Source organism: Microcaecilia unicolor, chromosome 3 (genome assembly GCF_901765095.1).
Source record: "Microcaecilia unicolor chromosome 3, aMicUni1.1, whole genome shotgun sequence".
Lineage (NCBI taxonomy): Eukaryota > Metazoa > Chordata > Amphibia > Gymnophiona > Siphonopidae > Microcaecilia > Microcaecilia unicolor.
Genome location: NC_044033.1, coordinates 483,221,368 through 483,233,614, shown reverse-complemented (window position 1 = coordinate 483,233,614; position 12,247 = coordinate 483,221,368). Strand labels below are relative to the sequence as shown.

General features: G+C 40.6%; 1 protein-coding gene across 1 annotated transcript in view; it reads right to left on the bottom strand.

Moving 5' to 3' along the window:
* Positions 1-3,268: 3,268 nt before the first annotated feature.
* Positions 3,269-12,247, bottom strand: part of SENP6 (SUMO specific peptidase 6) — a 344,871-nt gene continuing 335,892 nt past the window's right edge. Inside the window, 3 exon segments of the mRNA XM_030199054.1 lie at positions 3,269-3,788; positions 9,505-9,655; positions 9,749-9,817. Coding sequence (XP_030054914.1) covers positions 3,588-3,788; positions 9,505-9,655; positions 9,749-9,817 — 421 coding nt within the window. The 3' untranslated portion in view covers positions 3,269-3,587.

The window sequence follows — 12,247 nt, the reverse complement described above, 5'->3', positions numbered from 1 at the left end:
TGGGAGCATTCAAAATACATGTACACTTCCCACTTTACAAGGTGAATATACATATATTTTAAACTTCCACCTTCTCTGAATCAGACATATGAGCCAACTACTTAATGGGGTCCTGGGGTTTTGAGAAGTGAGCGAGAAGTTAATTGTACTTCTCTCTCTGGCCTTAAAAGCCTCCCCCCCAAAACCTCCTTAACTAGCTCCTCTTGTACACGTAGGTTTGCAAAATTCAGTGCTTTCAAGTACATCATCTTGAGTGAAATTGCTGTTTTTGCACTTTTTTTTAAATGGCTTTTTTGAGGGGGTACTTGGGAGTACCAAGTACAGGCACATTTTCCATTGCTAAAATTGCACCATGGACCCCAAGTTTTAATGAAAGAGGTCAGGCTCTACACGCCGATTCGGCCTTGTCATAGATTCTGTGACTGGTTGCAGGGGGCCTGGCTATTGTGGGGTGGGCCTGATGGATGGCCTAGCATTTGAGTACCAACACCTTTTTTGCTAGAAAACACGCACTGTTCCTACTGAACATGCCAGCAAACACTGGTGTACTCCTCCTCATATATATTTCACATAAGTCTACAGGTTCATTGAGCTTTGTGTACACTATATTGGAAGTTTTAAACACCCTGACTTAGATGTCTCTTTTCTGTGTAGCAGTCCTCAGGTTCTGTTTGCTAAAAACAGCTCAGCAGATACCTGTAATGGCTCTACCAGTATAAGGCGATTGACAATAGTAGGAAGACACCCTTTGGAGGGAAACTGTGGGATTCATACAGAAAGCTATTATAGGCAGCAGTAAGTAGTTAACTAAAAGTAGACGCAAATGTTAACCAGTGAACAATGCAGATATGGGTTCAGCATGGGAGTTAGCTCACACGGTAGCAGTTGGCACTTAGTGCCTTAAAATAAATCTAAAAGCAGGCTATTAGCTATTCCACCCTGAAGTAGAAAACTTTTTAAGTGAGCACAACATGAGAAAATTACTGCCAGGTCTAAGGCAACATAGAAGGGTTAATCTAGCCCTCTGCATTGGGACAGAAAAGCTAATAAGCTCTCCTGAGCCCCCAGAACACCCATCAGCTCCTATCCCTGGTAGAGTAGTGGACTTCCTCCCTCTCCCCTCCCCAATATTCCTGGTGTCTAGCAAAAACCCGCTAAACCTTCCCTCTGCCCAACTTAAAAAAAAAATGCCTGGTGTCTACTGGCACCCCCTTAACCTGATCCCCCATTCTCACTACTTAAAAAAAAAAAAAAATTCTCTGGTGTCTAGTTTCACCCCCACACCTGATTCCTCCTCAAAACTTAAAAGCCCCCCCCCCCCCCCCACCAGGGCAAACCTGAAAAGGGAAAGGAGCGATGGCCACTTGCTCCTGGTGTCACCATCTTGGAAAATTGCATGGGGGCGGCAGTACCACTATGCAATACGGAATTTTTTTCAGAAAGTGGGAGCCACTAGACTAAAAGGCATTTTTAATTTTTTTTTTTTTGGGGGGGGGGGGGGGGGGGGTGTCAGATCATACGGGTCAGGGGGCTGCTACAGTACCAGGAATTGCAGGGGCCAGTGTAGAAAGCTGAGTCAGGATGTAGACCCAATGGCTTGGTTTTTTTTTTTTTTTTTTTTTATGTCACCCTTCCTGTCAGTGTGTTAGCCAGTTACCTTCTCATGCATTGACAAGAAGGGGGCATTTGGAAATGAGCTGCAGATTATTGCTGTGTTTTCAAAGCAACAGTAATTAGCATGCTTATTTCTTACTGCATAGCCATGGAATGTTTTAATCATTAATTTCATAGTAGAAGATGAGCATTGAGCCAGGTCTACTGCATGACTTTTGCACTGGCCCCTGGTTTGGTATAAATACCAAGCCCAGTGTGAAAAGCCTTGTCTTTGGTATCAGCTCTGTAGCCATAATACTATCACAGCAAGCAGAAGAGGCTTGGCTGTTGCTTCCATAACTATATATATTTACTAAAAGAGTAGAGGGTTTCTGGTACTGCAGCCAATGTACTTGGAGAGACAAGGGGAGGGGTACACCTAACAGAGCCTAGAAAGACTGCTGAATCTACACAAGGAGGAACTGGAAAAGGGAACCTTCCCTCTACCACAGATCCTGACAAAGGAGAAGGGAGACAGTAACAAGATCAAGCCTGAAAAAACTGGAGGAGAACAGAGGAGGATCCCAAGAGAAAAACACGACAGAGAATTCCAGTAGCTGAGTGCCCATCAGGGAAAAGACCATCTACAAGGACATTGTACCTGAGGGCTCAGAGAGATCTACTACTTAACACAGAATTACAGAGCAGCTCTTCTCTGGAAGAGGGGTCCAGAGAGTACACCATAAGGAGAAATTACATAGTAACTTAGTAATTGTTGGCAGATAAATACCAGTCTGCCCAGCAAGGTAGCCAGATTTATATCTGGCACTCTGCACATGTTACACTTCTTCATGATTAACACTGGCATCATAAATAGGGCAGTCAGCAACCTCAAATAGGCAGTTATACAAGCTTGAAACAAAGTACCACAATACCATTGCTTTCAATCCTAAGAATGTCTTCCCATCCTTCCTCTGCTGACTAGTATCATTTATTCACTGATATCAACTATATGATTCTACCTCTCCTTCAGAGAGATATGTAGCACCTGCAGTCATAGCATATGATTTGAATGTGACATGATATAAGCCTACTTAATCTTCATCTCTCCCTGCCAATTTGGGGACACAGACCGTAGAAGTCAGTCCAGCACTGGTCTTACTTCCCAACTACTGTGAAATTAGAACTTACCTGCTAATTTTCTTTCTTTTAGCCCCACCAGACCAGTACAAAACTTGAGGGTGCTGTGCTCATCAAGCAACAGATGGAGACAGAAAATACAGAATTGTGTGCTCTGCCCTATAAGGGTGCTGTGCAGACCCAGCACTTCAGTATTTCATTAATAAAGCAGTACTAGCTAATGAAAAATCATTCAAATCTTATAAAATCAAAGCTAGTTATACTCTCTTCTTGTACTTCTCTCTTTCTCTACTGGAGGAAAAGACTTCAGATTCTCTGCGTTTCGCCCTACTATGTGTCTCGTGAGCTGCTACCTCTCCTTTGCAGATTGCTTGTCTGCTATAATTAGGAACAGGTGCAGGATCGTCATTAGCCTAAAAAACCTCCGTGTCTTTTACTTCTTTGTACTTGATATATTCTTTGTTTTTAATCCTTACATACTTTATGTCTTCACTATGCAAAATGAAGTTTCTTATGATATAAGAATGTAATCCTATAAATATTTATTTTTTTAAGCTCAGAATTTGCTATTTTAAGTTCTATTAACAGAAATACAAAACAAAAAGCTTCCTAACAAGTGAAAAAAATAATTACAAATTCAGAAAAAAATTGGCCTCATTAACATATGTACAGACTCATTTACTTAGTACACATCATCTATCTGGGAACAAATTAATTTTATATGACACACATTTAAATAACCAGTGTCAGTCCTAGTCATTTGAGTACTGAACCTTCCATCTCATTAGACTTCTCAACCAAGATGAAGTTCAATTCAATTTAAAATCATAAATCTAAGATGCAGAACAAAGCATTTAGTCCGTGTTGCTGCTAATAAATTGCTCTGTTCCTTCCTGTAAAGGTGACTCTGTTATGTTAAACTCCTTCTGTCTTTTCTTTTGATCTTCCTGCAGATTAAGAATTAGGTGTCGAATTTCTTCTCGCTTAGTTTTCATTCTTTGCTGAGGAAACCAGTCAGTCAAATTCATAGGCAATTCAAAACTTGGAATGGGATGCTATGGAGAAAGAGAAACGTTTATATAACTTAAAAATCAGTTCTGTATGAACTCAAATAATATATTCAGAAAACTTTATAAATACAGCACCCAATTAGCGCTTGTTTTATCTATCATATACGTATGGAAGGTGACAAGATTTCAGTTTATGAACCATAAGCTTATACAGATGTATTAAGGTGACTACACAAGACGAGTCTACAAATATCATATATTTAGAGACAAGAGATGTTCCCTAGTCACAGGAGAGACTCGCTTCCATGGGCAAAATTGCCTATTTTAATACTAGGGATGTAAAATAATTTAAATGTTAATATTTGCTAGTATAAGCAACTGACTTGTATGTTCTCCTATCCTGGTGTGTTGCACATGCCCCACATTGGAGAAAGCTGTGCTGCTACTATTTGCTAATCCAGGGAGCATGTAGATAAATTGGGAAAGGGGAATACATCCCTCCTTTACATTCACACACAGAGTGGCCGCAGGCCACTCTTCTAGCTCTATATTGTTTAAATAGTCAACAAAGTTAAAGTATTTAAATTAAAAATAATTACACCTTTATCTAGTAAGTGCAATGTTCATGTCAGCATCTCTCTCTCTCTCCCTTCATCCATCTATCTATCATGCTTGGTTTGTAGTTTTTCAGTAGCCATGGGTAGACACACTCTATATTTCAGTGCATAGATTTGCAAAGCTGTATCACCCCAAAAATACAGCTGCATGGCCTGGAAGTAGTACGGGTCCTTTGGGGGTTGCAAGACACAATAGACCATCAAGTACAAAGGGGGATACGGATATGCATTGGTTGGTCCAGGGAGACAGGAAAGAGTGTTAGGATCAGAGACCAGATGGGTTGGACCAAGGGGATAACAGAGTTATGTCATTCTTCTCTGTTTGTTTCAATGGGTGTTAGCTAGTATCAGTTATGAATTCTAGAAGTTCTTTGTAAAATCATAAATGAGATAACAGATGAAAGATTAAAATAGCATTAAAAACTCTTGTTAGCTGTTTTCACATTCCTCTCTTTTTAAAATGTCATTCCCATGGACTGAAAGCTGTCTTCCCAGAATACCCTTAACCTCATCAGAACCCTTGTATCAGACTGCGGCACATAACTTGCATTGTAGCTTGCCTATAATTCCCTGCTGTGGCATTGAGTTTGGCTAAGTTGTATTACAGTGATGTGAAAAAGTTTTCTCCTATTACTGCATATATGCCATATTGAATGGTTCAAATAAAATGTAACATAAGACAAAGGGAACCTGCCAGGCTGTGAGTGTCTCATAATGCCTCTACCCTCTTTTGTGATTCGGTGGAGGTGGCTCAGGAGCTGTTGGGGAGGACAGAAGCAGGAGAGAGCAGGTCATAAACTTCCATGGCCTGACCAAGGGTGGTGATACCCCAGCTTGGCTGTTGATGGCTATGCTTATTGGCGGGATATCCCCAAACATGCCTACTTGCTTCTCTTGTTCCACGTTCTCTTTCTCTGGTAATTAACAGAACAAATATATGAACCCTCTTTTTTTTTTTTGCGTTCTACTGCCTGCTCTTGGATTGCTGGACGGCACCTTGTGCCTGCCTGGATTTTCATACAGTGGGCGCCTGCTTGTGACATTTTCATACTCTGCTGCTCACTACTTCACTTGCCTTCGTATCATAATTCCATCCGGTATTGCCTCCTTTTACTTCCATCTTGCTGGATTAGAGTCTTGCTGTTGATGGCATCACGGTGGGCTGGCATTGGAGTTTATCACAGTCTGAGATCCTGCCTTGGATAGGTCTTACTCTCCCACCTGTGGTTGATTGCATATTTCTAAGGGCCTCCTCCATATGTGTCATCTATTGTATTTGCTAGATGTATGGAGAGTCCTTCATCCAACGGAGCAGGATTATAGAGCACATTCCACTCACTCGCATTGACTATTTCCTCATCTCCTGAGAATTGTTTGGCTTTGTAATTAAGGTGGAGATAAGGCCATACGTTATATCTGACCATGCCTGGGTGTAGCTAGGCTGGAGTTCGCAGACAGGAGGGCCCAACAAAGGGACCTAGGTCTTTCCACTGGCATTATATCACGACTCTTGTTTTCAAGAGAGATTACTTCAATGCTGGAAAGGCTATAAAACTCAATCTTGGCCATGCAACATCCCCAGTGCTATACTGGGAAGTGGCAAAGGCAGGGAGGAAGCCATTAATTATTCTTCTCATGTAAAGAAGGCTTGAGATCATGAAATTTTATGGTTTGGGGGGGGGGGGGCAGGTGTCAACTTGCGGTGTAGCACTGCTCATGGATAACAGATGGGAGGATCTGTTATCCATGAGACAGCCATGGGTTTTGTCTCACGTCGGTCTATAGCTAAAAATCTTAGGAAAATTCTCACCACGCTAGAATTTTCGGAACGGGAAGATTTTCAGTCTTTACTTATTAGTTTTGATGTCGAGAAGGCCTTCGATCATTTTCACTGGGACTTCCTTTTTGCTACTCTGGATAAATACGGATTTTCTAGCTGCTTTGTCTCAGCGATTAAAGTGCTGTATTCGTCCCCAAGCGCGAGACTGGTGGTTAATAGCTTGGAATTGGAGACTTTTGGAATTTTTCGGGGTACATGACAAGGTTGTCCACTTTTGCTCCTTCTCTTCGCATTGACTTTGGATCCTTTGCTTAGAGATCTCATGTCCAACCCTGCTATTCATGGAATACAAATAGGTCCAGTCTGTTTCAAGGTGGCTGCATTTGCCGATGACCTTTTTAGTCCATCTGACTAATCCTCAAGATTCACTTTCAGCTCTACTGGAAACCTTTTGGGAATATGGCGATTATGTGGGATTTAAACTGAACCTTATTAAGTCAGAGGCTCTTCTCTTCAGCTTCGAGTATCCCGAGGGCCACATTTTCCCTTGCGCAAGGCAGACTGTTCCTTTAAATACTTGGGGATTCATTTGACTATGGAGATATCTATGTTATACTCATTGAACATCTCTATTACTAGATACCACTAAACGCCATCTTAAGGGTTGGCGAGACTTATCTTTGATTTTGTCTGGCAGGGTTATTGCGCATGATGATTTTCCCCAAATGGTTATACGTTTTGCAAACGTTACCTTTACGTTTGTTGCAGAAAGACCTGATAAGCCTTAACCGCCTAATATCTAGATTCTGTTGGGCGGGAAAGAAGCCCAAATTAAGATTTCACTTTTTGCTGGGAGGTTGGGGGGGTCAAGGAGGTTTTAGTTTGCCTAACATGAAGCTATATAATTAGGCGTGCTTGTTGCATCATGTTGGCGATTGGATGTTGCACCGTCACTTTTACACCCTTTTGGAGATGGAGCAGGCATTTTTACAACTTTTTCTCCCTGCTGCATAGTCAACAATCTAATCTTCCTTGGCGCCTTAGACGTAGTGTTTCGCTCTGTCCACTGTAGTAGATGTGAAATGTGCTTGTTACACACTTTGGGGGTGACCCATATCTTACAGATCAACTCCCCTTTCGAGGCCATATGGCTCTGGAGCCCGGGATGGATAACAGCACATTTGTCCTACGGAAACGTAAGGGTATAGTTTTGTTGGAACATCTTCTAAGTCAGGACAGATAGCTAGTCTCCTATGAGGTCCTACAACACTGTACAGGTGTTGCTTGGGGCAGCCAGTTTGCCTACTGCCAGGTGAGACTATGTTGCCTCCTTGGATAGTGGGAAATTAAGCCAACATATGGGGGCCTTAATTCAAAATTTCTTCTAGGATATTTCTGACTCTGCATTATCAATCACTAGGATACATAAAACCCTGCTTACATGGGAGCCTGAAAAGGACCACAAGCAGTTCAATAGAGGCGGGCCAATGACTTGCAAATCTCTTTGGCAGACTGGGAGCTTTTGATTAATATTAAGTGTATACCCTCCCTTACCCTATGTGCAAAACTTCAGGAATGTTATTTTCGAGTATTGCAAGGAGCCTACTTCACCCAGCAACAACTCACTAATTTAGATAGCAATTCCTCCTCCCTCTGCCTTACATGTGGGTGGGATATTGGGTCCCTTTTTCACTCTTTTTGGTTTTGCGCAGTGATACAGGGTTTTTGGGCAAGATTAACACGCTATATGAGGAGGTAGTTGGGCGGTGGGGGTGCTTGAGTCAGTGGAACAACTTTTACTAGATAAGCCGGGGCATTCCGGGGGTCAGACAAGGAGGCAATCCTATTGTTTCATAAAACGTATTTGGTGGGCTGTAAGTGTATTCTCCAGTATTGGACACTGTTGGCTCCCCTGGCATATTGACACTGGAGGAATCAGCTGTATCTCTTGGCCATATGGGAGGCCAGAGATGCTAGGGGCTCACAAACGCAAAACAACGCTAGTATGGGATTCTTACCTGAAAACCCTTGGTTCACATAGCCGCAGTTTCTCCTTAATACCCTATAGACACTACAGTTATTATTTTACTTTTGCAACTTTATAGCAGTTTACCGTGATGTTTGTTGAAGTCTCCATAGACCCCTTCTCTTGCTTTTGGGAGAGGGAGGGGGTGATATAGTTTGGAGTCTGAGGTTTATCCCTGTGTTGGTTGGTTGCTGCTTGGAGGACCCTAAGAACACTGGTCCCTCTGTGGCTGTAATTGATGACTTTTTTTTTTTTTTTTAGTTTGGGGACAAGGGAGGGGGTCTGGAAGTTTCTTTATTGTGTAGGGTAATTTTGGTTAGTTGTGGAGGGTGGCTGGGGGTGGAATTTTGGGAGGAGAGGTGTACGGTTTTCTTTCGATGTTTATTTAGAAGGAAATTTCTTATGACAGTATTATGTCTAATTACTGTACTTTTTCTTAATAAAATTGTTTAAACATAGTCAAAGGGAACCTGAGTAAACACATAACAGTTCTTAAATTATTACTTCATTTATTTAAGGAACAAAGTTATCAGACACCCATATTACCTGTAACTGCCTCCTTAGTTATTCAATCAAATTTAATTGATAATTAGATTCAGCTAATTGAACAGAGCCAGGCTCGACTGCAGCCAGTCCTGTTGAATCTAAACCTCACTACATATTAACTACTTGACTTCCATGGAAAGGTTCATCATAAAGTTTCGACAAAAATGCTAAGCCATGATCAAAGGTAAAGGCCTTTTCAAAAGTAGCATTGTTGAAAAATCAGTGTCATCTAATCTGGGATCCTAATTTGCTTGTACTTTGAGGAAGCTAAGCAACATCCGTCTTATCCTTTTTAGATTTGTTAACATAAGCAGTTTGAAAGGTTCTATTCTGGAGAATAGAATTATCTTGTCCCTTTTTGCATGCTATAGAAGAAATGTAAATTACTGATTTCTCTGTAGTCTGTGAAATATATATTTCCTGGTTTGATCTTGGCAAGTATCTCTCAATATCTGCATATTTGTGGGAAGGGGGAAAGGAAGATGAGGACGTGGGGGCCTAGTTATTATTCTGTGTCAAATATTTCCTTGTTGATGACCAGTTTAAAGTAATAAAGAAAATGCTTTATATACACTCTTCTGTAATTACTTAGTTGTAAATTACAATTTCTTTGTGTTGGAGCACAATTACCAGGAAGATTATCATTTAAATATGAATCCATACATAATGTTGTAATTAGTGCTTCTTGTCTTTCTCTGGTAGCACCCAACTGCATATGATTGGTTTCAATAGTGTGTTTCAAAAATGGATATTTATAAGCTAAGTAATTTATTAAAAAAATAATTTACTCACCTCAAAAAAGCTCTCCACATACTGCAGTACATACACTCCGCAATCACTGAAATTGTTCTGCTGTGGCACTCGGGGATTGGAACCTTTCATGAATTCCTTTGAAAAACTCCTTTTACTACCTTTCCTGACTTCCCACTCTATTTCAAGGTACCTGTGACCAATAAGTAAATAGACAATTTCAAACTGAATGCTGTATAAAGAGAGGAAAAAAAAGCATCATGGTCAGAAGAATTATAGAGCTTACTCTCGTAACGTTTTAACAACATTTGATCGAGAAGGTCCTCTGAGTGAGTCCATAAGTAAAATACAGGGCCTGCACAAACAAACAAAAAAAATATATATATATCACTGCAATTAAATAAAAATATGTCATACTAATTTAAAAAATAACATCTAATTTGTTTTTATACATTCCATCAATTCAAACCATTCACTCTTCTTTCCCTCCAGTTTTGTTCAATATCCCAATCAGCCCTGTCACATCTTTCCATTACCTAGAAATTATCCTAGATTCATCGCTGTCCTTTCAACAGCAAGTCTCAGCTATTGTCAGAACTGGGTTTGCTGTTTCTACAAACTATGCTATCTGTAGTTATCTTGATCATACAAAACTGCAGATACTTATCCATGCTCATGTAATATTGCGGCTTGACTACTGCAATGTAGCTTATGTAGGCATTACAGGAAATTTACTTAGTTCAAATTTTACATAACACAACAACTAGGCTCCTCTGCGGTTCTAAAAAAAATCTAACCATATTACTTCTCTGTTTATCCATTTGCAATGACTCCCCATCCCATTTTGAATTCAGTTTACGAACTTATGCCTGATGCACAAGTCCTATTATCTATGTCCTCCTTCGTTTCCTTCCACTCTCACAAATCCCTGTGTTGTTTCTAGGCACTTGAGATCCCTAGACTCCTGTTAGCAGGTCCGAAACGAGCCCACTATGAGTCTACAAGGCAGCCTGCGTTTTATTTTTTAGCACCAAAACTTTGGAATAGTTTGTCCCATCCTTGTGTGCAGTCATCTTTTTACAAATTTAAGTGCTTACTAAAAACATATTTCTTCCAGCAAGCCTTTGGGTCTCAGTTGCTGGGCTAGATGCGTGAGCAGCTACTGTGATTTTAGTTATGTTTGAGTGTGCTTGCTTGTTTGTGTACTTTCCAGTTGAATTAGAGTTCCTTTCCTTTTATTCTTGTTTCATTGTAAGCTGCTCTGACCTGCATGTTAGATAGAGGTGTGTATCATACTCCATTTTCCCTAGTCAGAAGGTTAAAAAGCAAACACCCCCTCCCCCACTATACCCACAGACTATGAACACTGCATCTAAAGATGCCACAGTAAGTAAGCCTGATGACATGCTTAACTGGTAAAATAACTACCATAAAAAAAAAATTCTTCCAGATACTCTCAAGAAGATTGTCCAAAGCCTTTGTTACAAACACATATGTAACAGTGTCACAAATTCACAAGCGGTTTAGCTAATAGTGCAGGAGCACAGCTTAACTTAAATAAATTTTACAGAACAAAAAAGGAAAACAATGCATGCAGTATGTTTCTGCTTGCCCTAAAGATTTCTGAAATACAATCCTGCACAGAAACATTATGGACTTCATGCACAACCTTTTTCTTTTTTCTCACAAAAAGCATAAAAGTGCCAGCAATCTTTCAAATTATTATTTCTTGCTCTAATAATGTAAGACAGAGCTGAAAATGATTTGCATAACAGATTTGTACTTCTATCAAGAGGTGTGTGTGTGCAGTTCTAAAACACCTTTACAAAATAAGCTTAAAATAGGTGTCTTTGCTATTTGGACACAAGATGTGTTTTTATAAAATGACTCTTAACTGAATTCAAAAATAGGCCAGATTAGACTGGAGGTTCCAGAGAAATAAACTCCGCCCCCCCCCCCCCCAAAAAAAAAAAAAACCAAAACCCTGGCCAAGTGCATTTCAATAGGAGAACCAGTTCCAGTTTCTGCAGCATATAAACTTTGATATACTGAAACAAAACGGTCAGGGAATTGCTCCTTTGAAACTGCTTCTTTCCTTTTATTTAATTGCCCAGTCACAAAACACACATGGACACAAACAAAACACAAACACACACTCAGAGATTGGAAATATTTCATGAGGCATGCTTTCTTCATTACACATTCCCTGTGTTGCCATACCCCTATTCCTGCTTGGCTGGCTCTTAGTACCATACATACTCAAATATAAACTTATCTGGATATAAGCCAAGATAACATTTTTTCCCCCTATATAAAAAAAATGTTATCTTGGCTTATATAGGGGATGTTAACTCTAATATAAGCTGAGGGTTTATATTCAAGTATTCTTCCCCCATGATGACTGGCATTTCTCTCCTTCTTCCCTGTCCCTCATCCTCCTGCGATAACCAGCATCTCTCCCTCTCCTACCTCCCTTGTGGTGACTCTTTCCTCCCTTCCCCTTGTGGTTACCAGCATGTCTCTCTCTTTCCCCCACCTACCCCCCCCCCCAGAGTGGCAGGCATTTCTCCTTACTGGTAAGCCTAGACGCTGATGCAGAAGTACATTCTTTGTACATCTTGAGAGCAGTTTCCAGCGCACAGACATAACAGGGAGAAAGTGGCCTCTCTAAAACAGAAACTGGTAGGTGACATCATTAACTGTATTATTTAAATGTGTGCTGCCTCCTGAGTTTGCCTGTTCCAACTCCTCTGTCTGCCAGCAGTTTCCAGTCTCCAAGCTGTCA